Source organism: Aphanomyces astaci (assembly GCF_000520075.1).
Source record: "Aphanomyces astaci strain APO3 unplaced genomic scaffold supercont1.1, whole genome shotgun sequence".
Taxonomy (NCBI): Eukaryota; Oomycota; class Saprolegniomycetes; order Saprolegniales; family Verrucalvaceae; genus Aphanomyces; species Aphanomyces astaci.
Window position 1 is genome coordinate 2,290,655 of NW_009798264.1, and position 17,725 is coordinate 2,308,379.

General features: G+C 54.1%; 6 protein-coding genes across 9 annotated transcripts; 2 read left to right on the forward strand and 4 right to left on the reverse strand.

Moving 5' to 3' along the window:
- Positions 1-1,709: 1,709 nt before the first annotated feature.
- On the forward strand, positions 1,710-4,128 carry H257_00812 (CAMK/CAMK1 protein kinase). The gene has a single exon (XM_009823696.1). It carries the CDS (start codon positions 1,867-1,869, stop codon positions 4,090-4,092), a length of 2,226 nt encoding a protein of 741 aa, XP_009821998.1. The 5' UTR covers positions 1,710-1,866; the 3' UTR covers positions 4,093-4,128.
- A 145-nt stretch (positions 4,129-4,273) lies between these two features.
- Positions 4,274-5,713, reverse strand: H257_00813 (exodeoxyribonuclease III; the record flags this gene model as incomplete). Its single annotated transcript, XM_009823697.1, has 1 exon — positions 4,274-5,713. The coding sequence occupies one exon, from the start codon at positions 5,711-5,713 to the stop codon at positions 4,343-4,345; it is 1,371 nt and encodes a 456-aa protein (XP_009821999.1). The 3' UTR covers positions 4,274-4,342.
- A 277-nt stretch (positions 5,714-5,990) lies between these two features.
- H257_00814 (hypothetical protein) lies at positions 5,991-6,847 on the reverse strand. 4 transcript variants are annotated; one of them, XM_009823701.1, is made up of 4 exons: positions 6,738-6,847; positions 6,429-6,683; positions 6,212-6,387; positions 5,991-6,152 (listed from the first exon to the last, which is right to left on the reverse strand). In XM_009823701.1, exons 1-4 carry the CDS (start codon positions 6,838-6,840, stop codon positions 6,108-6,110), a joined length of 579 nt encoding a protein of 192 aa, XP_009822003.1. In that variant the 5' UTR covers positions 6,841-6,847; the 3' UTR covers positions 5,991-6,107. The 4 variants fall into 4 exon arrangements, with proteins under 4 accessions (XP_009822003.1, XP_009822002.1, XP_009822001.1 ...); XM_009823700.1 differs by having other exon boundaries at positions 5,991-6,387; XM_009823699.1 differs by having other exon boundaries at positions 6,429-6,847.
- H257_00815 (hypothetical protein) lies at positions 6,841-12,525 on the forward strand. Its single transcript, XM_009823702.1, has 13 exons — positions 6,841-6,989; positions 7,042-7,196; positions 7,256-7,346; positions 7,391-7,473; positions 7,527-7,684; positions 7,752-7,842; positions 7,891-7,953; positions 8,013-8,141; positions 8,203-8,433; positions 8,484-8,670; positions 8,726-9,459; positions 9,506-9,592; positions 9,650-12,525. The coding sequence occupies exons 1-13, from the start codon at positions 6,905-6,907 to the stop codon at positions 9,761-9,763; spliced, it is 2,208 nt and encodes a 735-aa protein (XP_009822004.1). The 5' UTR covers positions 6,841-6,904; the 3' UTR covers positions 9,764-12,525.
- H257_00816 (hypothetical protein) lies at positions 9,769-14,273 on the reverse strand. Its single transcript, XM_009823703.1, has one exon. The coding sequence runs from the start codon at positions 13,557-13,559 to the stop codon at positions 9,810-9,812; it is 3,750 nt and encodes a 1,249-aa protein (XP_009822005.1). The 5' UTR covers positions 13,560-14,273; the 3' UTR covers positions 9,769-9,809.
- A 973-nt stretch (positions 14,274-15,246) lies between these two features.
- H257_00817 (hypothetical protein) lies at positions 15,247-17,282 on the reverse strand. Its single transcript, XM_009823704.1, has 2 exons — positions 16,883-17,282; positions 15,247-16,839 (listed from the first exon to the last, which is right to left on the reverse strand). The coding sequence occupies exons 1-2, from the start codon at positions 17,233-17,235 to the stop codon at positions 15,270-15,272; spliced, it is 1,923 nt and encodes a 640-aa protein (XP_009822006.1). The 5' UTR covers positions 17,236-17,282; the 3' UTR covers positions 15,247-15,269.
- Between the last annotated feature and the right edge of the window lie 443 nt (positions 17,283-17,725).

Consider the following 17,725-nt stretch of genomic DNA (forward strand, 5'->3'; position numbering starts at 1 on the left):
GATACTATTAATATTAATAGTACTACTATTAATACTAGTAGTACTTAGCTGCAAAGAGACGTCCACTGTACATGTATTGCAGTAGCCAACGTCCGTGTGCCTTTGTACCTATATAAACATTCAATCGAAGGTGGCCGAACGAACTTCACCCCTTCAAAATATTTGGTGGCCAAGTAACAATTTTATTTTGGTGTTTGTTTATTTTCGAGATCTATTTTTGGCCCAGCTCGAAGTTTGCCTCCAGCTTCGACTCTCCTGCATGCTCTGTAAATTGCCTAAACCTGACCTCCTCCACCCACATCCTGCCAGTTTGACACCAAGCTCACATGCGCCAACGCGGTAACAGCATCGTTGTTGCGCATACACGAGCCCTCCAGGACAAGCAAGGTCCATGTGAATTCAACCAGGTCGGTTTTGAAGCGCAAGTTGAAGTTGGCCTTGACCTTGAACTTCCAATCACGTGGTTTGGTCGCAGATTGTAACGATTGTGATTGGCTAGATTCCAAACTGCCGTTTTATCGATGTTGCACTAGAGCGATATCACTCCCAATTACTCCAGCGAAGTCGTTGACGAGCCACCAATGGCGATCCCGCCATCGCCCGCGTCTGCTTGGAAATGTTCGCTTGCTCAAGCGAGATTGGTATAATTATGCTTGACCAATGACTGGCTTTAACTCGTGTCTGACCAGTAATGTCGACGTGTCCAACGAAGATATTCATCAGGAGTGCACGTTCGAGAGGACTTTGCACTTGTTGCACACTTTCTACTCGTCCCAGAGTACACACGCTGGAATGAGATACGTATGGAGGAGGCACGCATAGACGACATCCCCTTGGAGCTGCAGATTCAGCAATGGAATGTCCTTCATGTCCGCTCGCCACATTACTGCCCCGTGTGCCACGTCACAGGTTTCAGGACCAACTTCGATCGCTAACTTCGCTTTCAATAGGGAAGATGGATCGTCCTTGATGGGGACGACTGTATGTTGATAGTGTAGCCTGGTACTAGTAAATCCGACGGCAGGCACACCAACCAGATGCTCATGGTCGTGCGTGCGAGGCTTTGCCTGAACGAACGCATGGAAAACTACACACTTCAAACGGTTGAAATTGTTGGAACTTCCAACCGTTGCAACTGCACTTTGACCTTCGAACTTCAGTTCTTGATGACGACAAGAATCTTGCCGGCCACAGCTGACGAAATTAGCAGTAACCTAGTTTAAAGTCACGTCGCCGACCATCTCCAGTCTCGTCCAACGTGATCTCTTGCCCGTGTTGCATGTACATACCTACCTCCCCACAGTCTGTCCCTCGAATGTTGCGCTGAGGACTGGATTGGCAAGTTGCGACTAACTTCGAGGAAAATCCAAGCAAAGTCGAAGCTACTTCTGTGCGGTATTCTGAGTATTCTAACCTCAAGTACTGTTGTACTGTACTACTACTGGCATTCAGTCGACGCCATTTCAAGTGACTAAGCCCAAGCAACACACAACCAACATTGATGTATCTTGATCCTAGCAGTGCACATGGCTGGCGCAACCTTCCTTCGACCCGCCCCACGAAGGGCGGGCGGAGGCAGAGCAAGTTGCGTGTGGAGTTGGTTACTCCGAAGTTCGAAGTGAAAACACTTGTTACAAATTCGTGTACGTTACTGGACAGAACAAAAAAATTGGGTGTGTGTGGGCTGTAATTAAATTGGTTTGGTAGAATTATTTTGCAGGGCTTCTTATAATTGCGTCAAAATTTGCACATTCACCGCGGATAGGCAGTGTCCGATTCCCTGTAAAGAAGCGACACCACCTACCGCTAGGCGTCACAAAGCCGCGGCAGTAGGGAATCCCGTCGATCGTTAGACATCACAAGACCATGGGTGAGGCAGAAGCAGTCAAGATCTTTGCGCGCCTTCCGAGCTACAACCCGTTTGTCGGCACATTCCATCATGCACCTAGTGCAGGCAACCGCGGCGCCGCGTACTTTGCGCACGACATCGTGGGTGTCGCGGAACTCGAAGAACGCAAGAAGTTTCGAAACAACCCGCTCACTGGCACCTTCCATGCGTTGCCGGGGTACTACGATCCCCTCCATGGCCTCAAGCAGTTGCGACAGAGCGACCCGACGTTGGACACGGCCGTTGGAGATTCCGACTCGATATGCTCGTCCGAAAACAACCAAGACGACGCGAACAAGGAGTTTGTTGCCGTGGACATGGACGACACCGTCGATTGTTCCATCGCCGCCAGTCATGATGCGTCCGCTCCAATGTCCCTACCCCTCAACTTGGCACGAAGCTTCCGCCGCCGCCGAGGTCAGAAAGTGACAGAGAAATTCCCACACCGGTCCACCCACGACAACATGCATCCGTACGAATCCCGTCGCAAGTCGGCCTCATCCAGCACCCGCATCCGATGCTTCAGCGACTCGGACGTGTCGTTCAAGCCTCGCCATGTCGTCTACCCGTACGCCGATGCCCGCGTGTCTGCGCTATCTCCGTCGTCCAAGCGGTCATCGACGTTGGCCACGGACGTGTCCATGTCGTCACTCGAGCGACCTCGATCGTCATCAGTATCATCATGCGGCACCTCCGAGAACGGGCGGTTGTCGAGTACTTTGACCAACAACAACAACAGCAGCCACGACGAGGACGACGACGATAGCATTATGCTGCTGGACGAACATGATCAGTCGGATCAAGAAGACTACACCCGCCACCACCACATGTACCGCCACTACTCTGAGAGCGACGCCACTCCGTCCTCCCTTGACATCCTCACCCCGCTGGTTGTGAAGAAGGTCGCCAACGACACGGCGGACCTCGTGGACGGGTACGTGTCGACAGGCAAGGGGATCTACCGCAAGTGCGGCTTCCGCACAGTGGATACGCCTCCGTCCCCGTCATCAGCCGGTGCTCCTTCGTTTCGCCACCAGTCTAGTGGCCCCTTCGACCAGCTGCAACCATCCGCCGCGACCGATGACTGCGACGAGTACGAGCAAGGGGCGCCCAAGGTACCGTCCAACCCGTTCGTTGCCCGCCGCCTCGTGGACGAACAGAACAAGCTCCGTCTCATGAGCATCAACCGCAGCATCCCGCGGCTGCCGCAGACTGTCATGCTGGAAAAGTCTCCCAAAGGAGGAAGCACCAAGCCGTGCCCGGCCGAGACTTACTTTATCAATCCATTCTTCATCCATGAACTGGCAGTCACGGAGCACTATGAACTGTGCGGCGAGGACCAGCTTGGAGACGGCGCGTACGCGGTGGTCAAGCCCGCGATCCGCCGCAGCAACGGCACCCAGGTCGCAATCAAGCAGGTCCACAAGCGGTACCTCTTGACGGACCAGGCCAAGGCCGCGGTGAAAACCGAAGTGGAAATCCACCTCCGGCTACAGCACCGCAACATTGTGCGGCTGCTCGAAGTGTACGAGACGGAATCGTTTTTGTACTTGGTCATGGAAAAGGCTCGCCACGGTACGCTCAAGCAACTGCTCATGAAGGAGCGCCGGTTCCCCGAGGCGCTGGCAGCCAAGCTCGCCCACCAGATCGTGCGCGGAATCTTCTTTATGCACGAGTCGGGGGTCGTCCACTGCGACATCAAGCCCGAAAACGTACTGCTCACCGACGCCGCTGGCCCCCATACTGGCGGGTCGTCCGCCGCTACCTCCAACAATCCCGACGTCAAAGCGTGGGACCTCAAGGTCGAGCTGTGCGACTTTGGCCTGAGCGTCAAGGTGCCAGACGTTCGCTTCTTCAAACATACGGGGGATGTGCATAAAGTCCCGTTCAACGGACTCACGGGGTCGGTGGGGTACATGGCACCCGAGCTGTTTCAGTCGCAGCCGTACGGCAAGCCCGTCGACTTGTGGAGCGTCGGCATCATTCTGTACGAAATGCTCACGGGGTACCAGCCATTCTACCCCCCCAGCATTTGCGTGGACGAACCCGCCGAGTTTACCCCGCGGATATGGAAAAAGTTTAGCGCTGAAGCAGCCGACTTGGTGGCGCACCTGCTGGAACGAGATCCCACTAAGCGGTTCACGGTCGAGCAAGCGCTCACGCATCCATGGTTTGACAGCGCTGTGTTTGGTAAAACAACGTAACTAGTAATAAATAATAAAACATGTCGTAAATTACAAGCAAGTGTCGACATCTTGGTACCAGTGGTTGATTAACCTGTACAGTCAGTGCGTGTATTCAACCTCCACATTATGATATTTTTAGTACTTTACACTTGTCAGGATGTGAAACTAGTGTATATCAGGTATGTCGATCTGTGAAGGGGCGAGGATAAGGTCGCATACTACCGGTACTGTATTGCTGCAGTGATTCTACTTAGTCTATGACTGGCAATTAGTCGACTGCTTTTCGCTTTTTCGACGGCGGCACCACCCACTGGAAGAAGTCGCAGCGGCCGGTGGGGTCCCCCGTCGCGCCTTCGGGTCTGCAGCATAAATAAAACTTGCGCCCCCAGTTGTCGTTGTGTTTGAGCACTGTGCGCAACACGCACGGGAGTTTGTGGCCCGAGCAGAGGGGCGGCGGCGGCGCTTTCCCTGGCAATAACGACTTCCACGACGCAGCCACCGACTGGTACTCGTCCAGGTGGGTAATGGATTCCCTGCCCAACACGGCACTGGAGTTGGACGCATTGAGTGTGCCTGGCGACGATAACGGCAGCATAATATTGTCGTCCTGGGCGGCCAGGTCGTTGGGGCGGTCGACCTTGCGAGTGGGGGGGTGTTTGGGGGTACAGAAAAAGGAGGCAATGGAAGGCTGCCGCAGGGCTGGGGGTGGTCGCGCAGGTGGAGGTTGGGGGGAGGACACGTCAATGTGCGACGAGGGTTGGCGCGACAAGAAGCCACGCAAAGACTGTTGCGTGCCTGCGAATTCCGGAAAGAACTTGGCGCACGCAGGGGCGGTCGTGGGGGCGCCAGTCGAGTTGGAAGTGTCGATATCAAGCACAACTGGACAGTGGTCGGAGCCAACTTTATCTGCCCAAAGCCAGCAGTCGATTGCCAACGAGAGCAGCCGCTTGTCTAGTAGAATGTAATCCAATCGGACCCCATAGTTGGTTTCGCGACCTCCAGTCAACTGGCTCCAACACGTGTATGCTGTGTCGTCGTCAGGGTGAAAATGGCGGAACGCATCGACGAGTTGGTACTGCTGTTTTGAATCATCGCCTGCTTTGGCTACCAGGGCATCGAGCCACGTCGTGGCTTCGGTGGGGATGTGGTCGGCAGAGTGGTCGATGGATTGATGGATCACGTTGAAATCCCCCACGAAGATCAACGGTTTATCGGGATGACTTGTGCGCCACCGATCCAGTTGGAGCAAGAGCGAGTCTAGGAACTGCATCTTGCGTTCCATGTTGCCTGCAGTCGTGGGGCAGTACGCGTTGACCACGAGGCACTGGGGATGCACCGTCAAGACCACACGGCCTTCTTGAAACACGCACGAGGTGGTGTCGGCGTCCAAAGTTTGCACGGCAGACGACCGCACGAACGTGACGACGCCCGAGTAGCCCTTCTTGAAGCGGGAGAACGAGAAGAACGCGTCGAACGACGTCGGACACGCTAGGGCTTCGGTCATTTCGGAGCGAGTGAGTTTGGTTTCCTGCAAGCAAACGATGTCGGCGTCGCATGTATCGAGGAACTCATCGACGGACTGTTTGGCCTTGGTCAAGATGGCGCGCAATCCATTGATGTTCCACGTCAAGATGTGCATTCTCGAATGCATGCAGTGGGTTATTAGTACTACTAGTAGTAGCACCTGGAATTTGACCAATCAGGTAAACGCAACAAAGTGCAGCTTGACGAACCAATCGCATTTGATGTTGAAGATGTTGCTGCACTTTCTCCAGTGTCGCGGGAACTCTACCAGTACGACGCCAACGAATGCACCTGGAACGCGTACGACTTGGCAGCTTCAGCCAGGAGTGGTCTTGGATATGCACTCGATGTTAACTTTATTACTACTGCTGACTATTGAACAATTTATGCTGGTCCATTTGAAAAAGCTCATGCGCCAGTGTATTTTTCATCTCTTTATATGGAAGTCTGACGAATCTCGCTCAACTCACCACGCCAATGTTGTGGTTCGGCGAATAACTGTAAAACAGTCACAGAATAGTCATGGCTGAGAGCACTTCGCTGTCTGTCACCATCTACCGATTGCTTGCTTATTAGCGCCCAGCCCCATCCGTGATGTCAACTGGTCGTGTACTTGATTGAATTCCACGGGGGTCAAACCAACTGCCGACGTTTTCATGAACGGTCGCATGGAGGTCGCAATAGTCTCGACGACGTCCACGTTGAAATCCAAGTACCGAGTCAAGACGTGGTGGGCATCGTCGGGGGACACGACTCCGTCGCGGTCGACATCATACAGCTGAAACATGGCTACATGCTCATGTGAGACATCATCGACTGATTGGTCGTACCTTTTTGCTTGTCGAGGAAGGATGTCTTAGGATGAAACAATGTGAGCACTTCGACATACTCGTGAAATGGAACCGTGTTTCCCGACCTGGCGTAAATAGCCAGCGCAAACAAACCACACAACACCACCTCTGGCTGCTTCACCACGACATCGGACGGCGCTTCAGTCGTCGTCACGTTGCTTTTGTTGCTGCCGTTGGCTTGGTCTATCCACGTGGCGAATTGCGCTTGCATGGCCTTGATATCCTTGACAGTGTCTGGAAATGTCGACATGTCAGTACACGCCCACGAGGCGGAAAAAAACCACGCACACTGTGGGAATTTGGTGGCGACGGCCTTGGGGTCACCCAACGCCGCCGCCACTGGATCGACTGCCACCCCGGCCACAGGCGCGGATTTCTTGCGTTTGAACATGTTGAAACTGCCGACGTAACTGCCAACGTCTGGCCAAGTTTGCCCCGAAACCGGTTGCGGCAACATGGGGGACACGTGGAAAATCGGAACGTACGCCCGCATTCGCCCCCTGCACAAGGGGTCCACCAAGGCGTACACTACAACTCCACGTAAGTGCTGCTTTGTAACGTCATAGAGTCAACGTGCGCTGCTGCGTCGTAGGCAAAGATGGCGTGGTCAACACCATCACATTTCCGTACCCCGCTGCCCCCGACACTCGAAGCAACCTCAAACAACGGGACGAGCTCGAGTTCAAATACACACAAGTGTTTGAGCACCCTACTTCCCAAGACACAATCTTCAACGAAGCGTGCTTGGTAAAGTCTCGTCACCAATTCTACGCGATTTTACTTTCCACACCGCATGTACAAACTAGGACATTGTCACCGGGGCCATCGACGGCTACAATGGCACGATCTTGGCGTATGGCCAAACAGGCAGCGGCAAGACATTTACCATCACGGGAGGTCAGTACTAGTACCTACAACCAACCTTCGAACGACTGGCGTAGGCGAGAGCTACCAAGAGCGGGGGATGGTACCTCGAGTCATCTCGACGCTGTTTGAAACGTTTGAATCGCGCTCACACGACATGGTACTAGCAGTTCCTTTAGAGGTGTCCCTGGCACTGTACGATGAACTCCGTAGTCATACAAGTGTTTCATTTCGTACCTCGAGATTTACAATGAAAACGTGTACGACCTGTTGGACCGAGCGCACATGAACAAGCCCGTGGAGGAGTGGACGCGTATCCAGGTGCAATTGTCCGACGACGACGACGACAATGCCCATTTCCGAAACTTGGGGTACACTTTGGTGTTGGTTGTTGACTGGGGTGGGCATGGTTCGTTGTAACTAACTAGTACTTGTTAGAGTATACGAAGCGAAATCCGAAGAAGAAGCGCTAAACTTGCTGTTCCTTGGCAATGTCCATCGCGTGACGAGCGACACGCCCATGAACATGGTGTGGACTGACCTTACTTTTGTCCCCGTGTAACCATGCGATTGCAAGGCATCGTCGCGATCGCATTCGATTTTCACCGTGCTGATCGAAGGCCACCGCATCAACTCAGAGGTACGTCCTACATACTTCCAAGGCGGTCGCGTTTGGTTTACTTTTATACTGGTTGCCAGGTGGTATTGCACTCGAAACTGCACGTGGTCGACTTGGCGGGGTCCGAACGTGTGTACAAGCGAGACGGTTCCGAGCGCATGCGAACCGAAGGCCGTTTCATCAACCTGTCGCTTCATCATCTCGAACAAGTACGCCCCCTGAATCTACATACATACATATATCATTCCCTAGACGATCCTCGAATCCTAGGTCATCCTGGCCCTGCAAACAAAACCCCCGCCCAAGAAAGGGGCAAAGTCCACCGGCGGCAAACTGCCCAACCACCACCACGTGCCTTATCGCAACTCGATGCTCACGTCCGTGCTGCGTGGCAGTCTCGGCGGCAACTCCAAATCCGTTTTCATTGGCACGCTAAACCCCGAAACCGAATTCGTCGACGAGTCGATCTCGACATGTCGATTCATGCAACGATGCAGCGAGGTTTAGGGTCTTCTCCTTGAAGGAGGATTTCAACGATGAATTGGCAATAGGTTTCTGTGGACGTCCACGTTAACGAACACATTGACGTGCATGCGATGGTGGCATTGCTGAAAGCTGAAAACGACCGACTGGACGGCGATCTCCGCTTAACCCAAGCTGCGTTGAGGGACCAAATGAACGCCAACACCAAGTTGACGGCAGCGCAAGTAAACTCCTCCGTGGTGATGGACCTACAAGGTACTCACCACAACTAATGATGAACAACACGGTCCATAACTCTTGGTTACGGTAGGATTCGACAGGACAGAGTGCGATGAGTTGGTGGAGCGATTCCTCGTGGCCGAGTGGGACTCACCAGCACAAGCGAACGTCATGCTTGAAATACAAGAGCTAGGGTTGGCACATGCAATGTACTGCTTGCGAGCAGTCAAGGAGAGCCTCGTGTTTGCGTCCAACACGACGGCGGAAGTACAGGATGCTTTGAATAGTCAAACCCTGCGAATCGTAGACATGGAGTCGAGGCTGGTTGCTCAACGAGCCGACGCAGACGCCCTCAAGCGCACTATTGCCTCCCTCACGACCCAAATTCAATCGCGGGCAGATGGCACTCCTCAGAAAGAGTCGACCAAAGTCCATCCAGTCGCAGGAGTGGCGGCACCACCACCACCACCCATTTCCAAGCAGCCCCAGCCACTACAACGTCTGGAAGCCGTCGCCCGTCCACTGCAGCAACTTCCCAACGCCCCTCCCCTACTACCCTCAAAGCTCCCTCTCGAACCCCCCATCACGACTTCAACTGTAAGCAGCACCCGCGGGTCCGACGCCATCAAGCGGCGCATGGAATTACTTAAACAAGGAAGCCTCTTCATCAAACACGGCCGCCAAGGCAATCCCCATCCACGCTTTGTGTGGTGTTCACCCGACTTGCAATACTTGAACTATCGATCTGTGGGGGGAAGCCCCACCCAACCGATTCAAATCCCCACGTCGACCTTGCACTCGTTTTTGTCTGGCCAGAAGACAAAGGTATGCATTTTATTCGACTTGTCGTAGTTTTCTCAGCCATCAACAGGTATTTCAACGAAGGGGGGACCCTACGCGCGCTTCGTACTGCTTTTCGCTGCTTTACGATGACGCCAAGCGGTCGCTGGACCTCGAGGTTTGTTGAACATTCCGTCTTTTCGACCTGAAGCCTTCATGCTGATGTCGTTTCTAGGTGGACGAAGGAGACAACGTCGACCGAAACAAAGCCAAGTGCGTCGAGTGGACTGAAGCGCTGCAATATCTAATCAAGGTGAAAGGAGCCCGACCCAAACCAACGACTGGTTGATGCTAATCAACTCTGTCCACCGATTTTTAACATTAACATATGATTCCTAATCTAAACTGGGCTGAATTCCGTACGCCGACGGACGACGCTGCCGTGGAGAGGGCGAAAAGCTCACGCGCTTGGACTGTTTTGCTTCCCGCGTTCGGCGTTTTTTGGAGCGCTTGCCAAAGTGGAGGGTCGAAATGTCGACGCCACCGAGGGTTTCAATTTTAACACTGGGGGGCACCGCGGCCTTGGGCCTCCGCCTCTGGCTTGTCGACGACGCCCCAGACTCGCTCTCAGACACTTGACCCGTCGTGCCGTCGTTGGATGAGTCGCTCCCTGCATCCGAAGGGGGTTGCGGGGATGTGGTTTCGTTGAGAAGGGCGACTTCTGCCTGAACACTGCGGATGGGCTTGAGCAGTATCACGTCCGTGGACGAGTGGTTATCGAGGGGCAATTTGACTTCAATCTGTTCGAGGACGTTGATGTCCTCAGGTACCAGCTTCTGCGCACCCGCAACATGTACCTCAACCAACGGCACGGCAGATCTAACATCATCATCGTCGACTATTGACGAATTGAAAGTGGCAGATGCAGCGGCTTGGTCTTGTGGCCGAAATAAAGTGCAAACTGCATCGGGCAAATGAGTTTTGATCTGTCGGTTGCTTTCAAGCACAAGATCACCCAATTTCGTAGGGTTTTTCAGTGGCGTCAATGTTCGATATAGGCACTTTGGGGGGGCTAGGTCATTGGCATTCCTGGGAAGGGTTGACAACTCTGGGGGGATTTCTGGGGTTGAAATATCTCGCAGGTGAAGTCTTGGAGGCGCACATGCGTCGTCGACGTTTGCATTGTTCAGATGGGAAGGCGATGAGCTCTTGGCAGCGACTTCATTCTCCGTGGGTGGGAGCTCAATGGTCTCGGATCGAGGGGGGAGCGATTTCTGCGCCACGATCTTCGGCGGTGCGAACAGCGCAGGAGCGGCCTCACCAAGGCTGTGCGCTTCACATTCCACGGCATGTGCTGCCGTTGAGTAAATGCGTGGTGGCACCGCACTGGATCTCGCATGTTTCACTTGTGGGAAGGGACTTCCGTCGAGCGCGACCGTCGCAAGAGTCGATGGGTTGTCCGTACCAACGCCCCGGAGTGACGTTGAAACGGGGATGTGCAACAACGAGGAATGTTTGTCCCTCTCAGTGTCGGTGATGCCCGTGTCCCCGTCAGTTGACCCCGCCTTGGTGTGGCCTGAATGAACACTTGAAACGCCCGCCTTGAGTGCATTTGAGTCGTCGGACGAGCCATCTTCGTGGAACGCTGTCGCAAGTTCGTGCGACAAAGTACACTCGTTCGTCGACCGCGTCTCAACGTGTAATTGTGGCGCATCTGCACCGCATACTGACGTGTGATTGTGGTCGGACAACGAGCCTGTCAGCACGTCGATAGCCACATCTGCAGTGACCACAAATTGTACCGTGGGCGGCGCATCACAGAGCGCGTTGTCTGTCACGACGTGCGACAACGTCAATGGTTTTGTGAGGTCACCCAGATCGATGTCGTTGTCTGCGTTCTCACGTTCGTTGTGTTTGGCTTTGAAGGGTGATGACGTTTGATTGACCAAGGTGACGGCGGCTTGGACCGACTTCACCAGCGCTTGATCGTCATCACCATTGACCTGACACAAGGCATACACAAGCAGCAACACATGCACGCACTCGCCCATGGCCACAGCGATCCAGAACCCGCTCAAGTGTTGGAATTGCAACAGCAGAGGCAGCACAAAGCTGCCCGGCACTTGCACACACCACACGTCGATACACTGAGCCAGCAGCACCATCGGGCGTTTCTTCAGCACAATCAGTCCACTTGCAAGCACCACGCGCACACTGGCAAGCACGAGGCACAACATGATCCACCTGACAACGTCCACACACTGCTCCAGAATGCCAGCGTCGTTGGTCCAAATGCGAAACACTACGCTCTTGTACATGAACAACGCGGATGCAAACACAAGCGCAAACAAGGCGCTATAGGCCAAACCCACATACAGCACCTGACGAGCGAGTTTTGGCCAGCCATGGGTCAGGTACACGAGCATGCGGACTTTGGTGGCCTCCGCCACCCCCAACAGCACTGCCAGAACAAGCAAGAACAGGCAAAACGAAATAACCCACGCACCCACACGTTCAGAGCCAGCGCCGCCGTCGTCCAATTGTCGATGCGGAGCAGTAAAAGGCGACGGACTGTAGCTGGCTATGGTGCCAACGATCAGACATGCAATACTAAACACCACAACCATGCCCCCGAGCGGAACGGACACCCGCCAAAACAATCGATAACGATGGAGTCGGTGGCTGTTCCACGCCCATCCTGACCAATACGGAACGTGATATCGTTTCCACAACACAGTGTATGCCACGTACAGGGCGACTTGGGTCACGAGACTGGTCACAGTTGCCCATGGTGACCCGACAAACCCCCAGCCAGACCAGCCAAACGCACCGTAGATGAACACAAAGTGCAGGTATATGTTGAGGACACAGGCCACGGTGGCGCAGACGAGGGCGGGAAGCGCAATGTCCTGGATACGCATAAAGTTGTCAATGGCAGCCATGGCCAGACTTGGAAACAGACCGAGCAGAACGATCGGGGCAAACTCACGGGCGTACGAAATCGCCACGTCATCCAACGCAGCTAGATGCGCTAAGTCGGCGACGTGAACGTAGTAGTAACTCACGGCCAACGTTCCAACCAGTGCAAACCCGAGGGCAGTTTGAAGCCAGTGGCCGGCAGCAGATGGACGGTTGCCGCGCGTCATGGAGCCAAGCACATACACGGCTCGCATGCTGCAGTAGAGAAACCCAAACGGAATGGCCACCCAAAAGCGAACTAGCCCCACGCCGGCCAATTGAGGGACCCCCAAGTGGCCCACGAAGATGAGTTCCGTGTCCAATATGAGCTGGACCACGACAAACCGAAAGCACACGCACGGAAACATACACAGAAACACCCGGGCTTCGCGCCAGATGGCCAAGCAGCCTTGCGTGGTGATGCACAGCTCCATGTCTGGAATCAGAGTGTCTAGAATATCATGGACCGCCGCGACCGTCAAGTCGTTTCGAGAGGGGGTGAGGGCGGCGGGGTCGATAAGAGTAGTCGCTTTGTCACAGGAACCTTCCAAATCAGCGTCGTGGGGGCGTAGTAGGCGCGAGGTTTCCTTGGGGGACGAGTCCGCGTCGGGGGATGGCTGTGTGGATAAATCAACTTTGTAATCGCTCAAGTGTCCACGGTAGGTCGACAACGGGAGTTGCGTCGTGGTTTTTCGTGTGTGCGATTGGATAGTGCTCCCGTACCTCTGGTTATCTTGACTGACCTGGTGAGAAAGCACTCCCCCGATGCCCCCCGTTGGTGACGACATGTCAATCACGCAGCTCGTGGCACTTGGGCTGTTCAGTTGATAATGCAAGGTGCTGTCTGTATAAACGTTTGTGGATGTACCGCTTGCAATTGAGCCAACGTTTTGGTCGGACCTTGATGGATCATGTGCACTTTCCATTGCATTGCCAGATTGATATGACATGTTGGCGGCGAAAGCTCGGGATGGATCGCTTTGTGCGGTGGTAGCGTCGCTTCGACTTCCTTTGATGTCATGTCGAACGACCCACGATGGCGTTTCATTCGAGCCACTGCGCTGAATCTGGGCAGCACCGACGACGTGGCTGCCCAAGCGGTGGTGGTCGTTCGTCCACGTGCCCTCGAGGGGGCTAGTACTCGAGCCCAGCTTCGAAGAGTCAATTGCGCCTTGTGCGGCCGGCATTTCCTTTGACAAGCCTCTTGTGTCGTACGTCGAGTCTTCGTGACGAGAGTGCACACCGTGGCTCAAAAATGGTGCTCCTTCATTCTTAGAACTGTCATTGCTGGAGGCATCCGACGAACAACAACCAAGCAACCACGTCCAGCATGACCAGTTGGCTGGTCGGTTGTATCCACCGCGCGACAATACTGCTGGAAAAAGGTGCTTCTGGTCCAACGCTGTCGGGTTGGAAGGGTCCACCGTACGAAGGGATTGGGAGTACCCGCGACCACCAGCCACTCCACCCCCATGCGCAGAATCAATAAACCGGAGTGGGTGACGCTCTTTGTGGCGACCAAATCGATGGCCTTGTGGTCCAATGGATCGTGTAGCCCCGCTAGAATATACGTCAGTACTGTTTTTGCTCGGGCGAAAGCAACGCAAACACGAAAGGGCTCCACAAGACCATGGACATCCACCTCCATCATCCAACTTCTGCGGCCGACGATTAGCCGACCACAGTGGGGAAGACGATACAGTTGGTCCATCTGCATCGCCATGCTGAGGCGGGAACTTCCCACCATCATGGTCAAAAGGGTGGTGTTGTTCTGCGAACAGAGTGGCAATGACACGTGTACTTGAGCTGATGACGTCACTATGAGCACTGGGTTGTCGGCCTGTCTGCAATATATCAGGCGAATTCAGTGTCGAGCCAGATTACACGTACTTTCGAGGGATTTGATTGACCAAGGGCAGAGCTTGGAACCATTGGAAGGTCTCGTCGGTACAAGTTGGCCAATTCGGCCGACGACTTGCTTGGTTGATTCGAGTGTGCATGTGGCTTTTGGTCATTGCAACGGTTTAAGCGCCCCAAGTCGCACATTCCAAGCGGGAAATACCCAGAACGACCATCGCCATCGCGTCCTGCCGGCGTCGTCGACCTGTTTTGGCTACGACGGACATTCGTTTCCTCGGCGTGCGATTCATTATTCCATTGCTGCCGACTCCCATCGCAAAGAGGTACACAAGGCTGATATGAGTTCATCACTACGTCTGGGCCAATTTCCAATCGCGTGACGCCGTCCATCGCCGAAGATGACCCCCTCGATCTACACCTCGACGTGCTGCGATCATGGCCGCCGTCAATGTCATTCGCTTCAGTTGAACGGTCCGATTCACTTTGGTGATCATGTGGGGCTAGAAAGTTGACCCTGTGCTGTTGCCAGCAGCAAACACCCCCATCATCGACGTCTACTTGTAATTCCGCCCCATGTCCAGTGTCTCTCGCCCCCTCAGCTTGTTTCGACGAGTCTTGGTCCCGCCAAAGTAATTGCTGAGAGGATTCAAGTGCCAAAGGGGATGCCCGTGCTCGAATGTTGGGTAGCTTGCTTTGGTACAAGTCCTCTAGTAGGGCGCCGCCAGCCTCAGAGTTGGCGCCACCGTTGCGACGGCGGCACCATCCCAGCCACGTCGAACCCTCTGATGTGTGCTCCTTGGCATTCAGCTCCACGAGGGCGTCATGTATCCACAGACCCAAGCCCATCGCTGAATGATCATCATGGGGGGTAGGACTGCCCTACAACCGTCGAAAGCAATCAGTTGGATGCGTCGTTGTTCATGTTGTTCAATGCCGAGGTGGCCTACCTTAGCCTCGGCAACCCCTCCTTCATGTACACTTGCTCCACGTGCATCATCCTAAATGCAAAGTTCAGGACAATCTATGCTATTAACTACTTAGTTGCTTACATGCTGGCGACTCGTCTCTTGTGACGGAGCACGTTGCAACGGCAACAACGATCGCGATTCTTCATCGACTAGACTTTGCACCGATGAAGTTCCTCGAACTGTCACCCAGCACAGGGCCAAGATGGTCCACACTTGACTGCATACCATCGACCACCACATTCCGCCAAACCCCCACTGCCATGTCACTCCCATCACGTACGAAAGGGGGGCGTACACGAAGGCAGTGGCGCACATGTGTCCAACTCGATGGAAGAACTCCTCGTCAGCCCCTTGTAAAAGCCACACTTGCATCACTGTCGAGCCTGTCAGCAAGCCCAACGCCCACAGAAACGACGGTTCCACTGACCGAAAGGCGTCCACGACCTGTGGATCCGTCCCCAGGAAGAAGCCCACAAAACGATCGCCCCCCAGTCCGACGCTTGCGCTGAAAACGCCTAAAGCACCCAACACGACCACAGTAGCATGCACGCGGGCGTTGGAACCTTCGGCTTGGACGGATGCGTCGCCTATCGACTGGGCGAAGACCCGGCCGCAGTGAAACAGCACGAGAAAGAAGGCCTGGGTGGAAGTTTGTGTTGCATTCATCGTCGACGACGATGCAGCAAACACCAGCACTGCGCAGGCACACGCCCAGTCCAGAATTGTCTTCCACACCCATGACGTGGTCATCGCCGAGGCCACAAACGTGGGGAAGCGGCGGATACATTCTAAACTCCACCCGCCCCAGCAGTTCCAAGATGGTGACACGAACAACGCCCAAAGGGCAAAGGCAATCACTTGGACGTACTGACTCATCACAGTTGCCCACGCAGGGCCGTGGACGCCGAGTGGTGGAACGCCAATGCATCCATGAAGGAAGAGCACGTTGAGCAGACCATTCAATATCCAAGTCAACATATGCGCCACGACCAAAGGGGAAATCCCCCCGCCCTCTTGAACGACAACTCCGAAGACGGACACAAGGGCTGAAAAGGCAAATTGGGGAGGCACTCCAACGGCCAACGTCGCCGCAAAGGCACGCGCGGTTGCCACAGTGGACGGGTCTTGCACAATCCAAACAAGGAATTTTCCCATTGAAACATACGAAAGAATGACTGGAACGGACGCCACCCCAGCGAACACGAGCGCGGTTTGAAACCAAACCCCCACGACAAGGGGGGCGCCAACAGCTGACGCATGGCTACAAAGGGGGCGGACGGTGGTGATGGCAAATTGAACCAGTAAAGTGGGAACGCTGATCCAGACAGAGGCCAACGCTACCCCCTGCCACATATTGCTGCCATTGTGACAATGAAAAGCGATGTCCGTGGCCAGCAGAATACAATACTGCAGTTGCATCCAATTCGCCAGTGGAATCGGCGCCAGAAAGGGCCAAGAGCTGGCTACGGCATTACTGGCCTTGTTATCGATTGGGACGGTTGGAGGTCGTGGAGACACTTGGCCAGTGGAGTGGTGGACGAATGACGACACGAGTACTTTAGCTTGCAACCGAGGCACCTTGAGCACCTTGTCGAGCAACACTGATGGCACCTGCACGGAGTAAATATCTTTTGTGTACCTGCAATACATTAATGAGTCATAGAAACAACCTGAAACATTACCGAGCCAAAGGGGGCAAGCCACTCGTGCCATGCAATTCGACCAAGAAACACCACACCAACGACGTCACGCACACGTAGTCCGTGGTCAATTGCAAGCCCAAACATGGCGTGTCGGCATTGCCAGGCGCGTCTCCATGCAGACGGAGCCGCCACGAATCTTCCACCAATGTTTCGTTGGTGATTGGACCAGGGGCAGGGCTGTCCGCAGTCGTCGCGTACGCCCACCATCGCTCGTTCCACTTGGCATCAATGAGGAACCAGCATTGGCCCCGAGGAAGGGTGGCCGTGGCTTCGTGCTTCTGAACGAAGTAGAGCTCTTCTTGTCGGCACCGATCGGATGACCATGGGGCCATTCTTCTGACTGGCCTCAGGAAATGTTGAAGGTTCAACTCGACGACGAACCTGCACTTTGTAAACCGTACCACTGGACTGATTCATCCGATAAAGAGATGTTGGGTGCAGCAGTTATCCGGATATATCAAATGCAACAATCCGGATATGGATCCGATACTCCGGAGTACTAGTATTGTGCTTTTCATGTAGTTTGCCCGTTGTTTAAATGCGTTAAACAACCAGACGTTTAAAATAATATAAGCCCAATTGAAGATAAAACAACGCTAAACACAAGTTCTTCATTTCAGCAGAATAAAACAACCCTTACTTTATTTCAGCTGCTAACTAATCGAGTTGCAGCACCAGGCCAACTAACGCCGTACAACTACCAGTTCATCACGATGCATACCGTATTAGGCTGTTAAATGGGAGTACTATACATCGTGTAGTCGTACAGTAGTGCGCCCTTGCCTTCCACGTACAATGCTAAGGTTAGAGCAGATCAAGAAT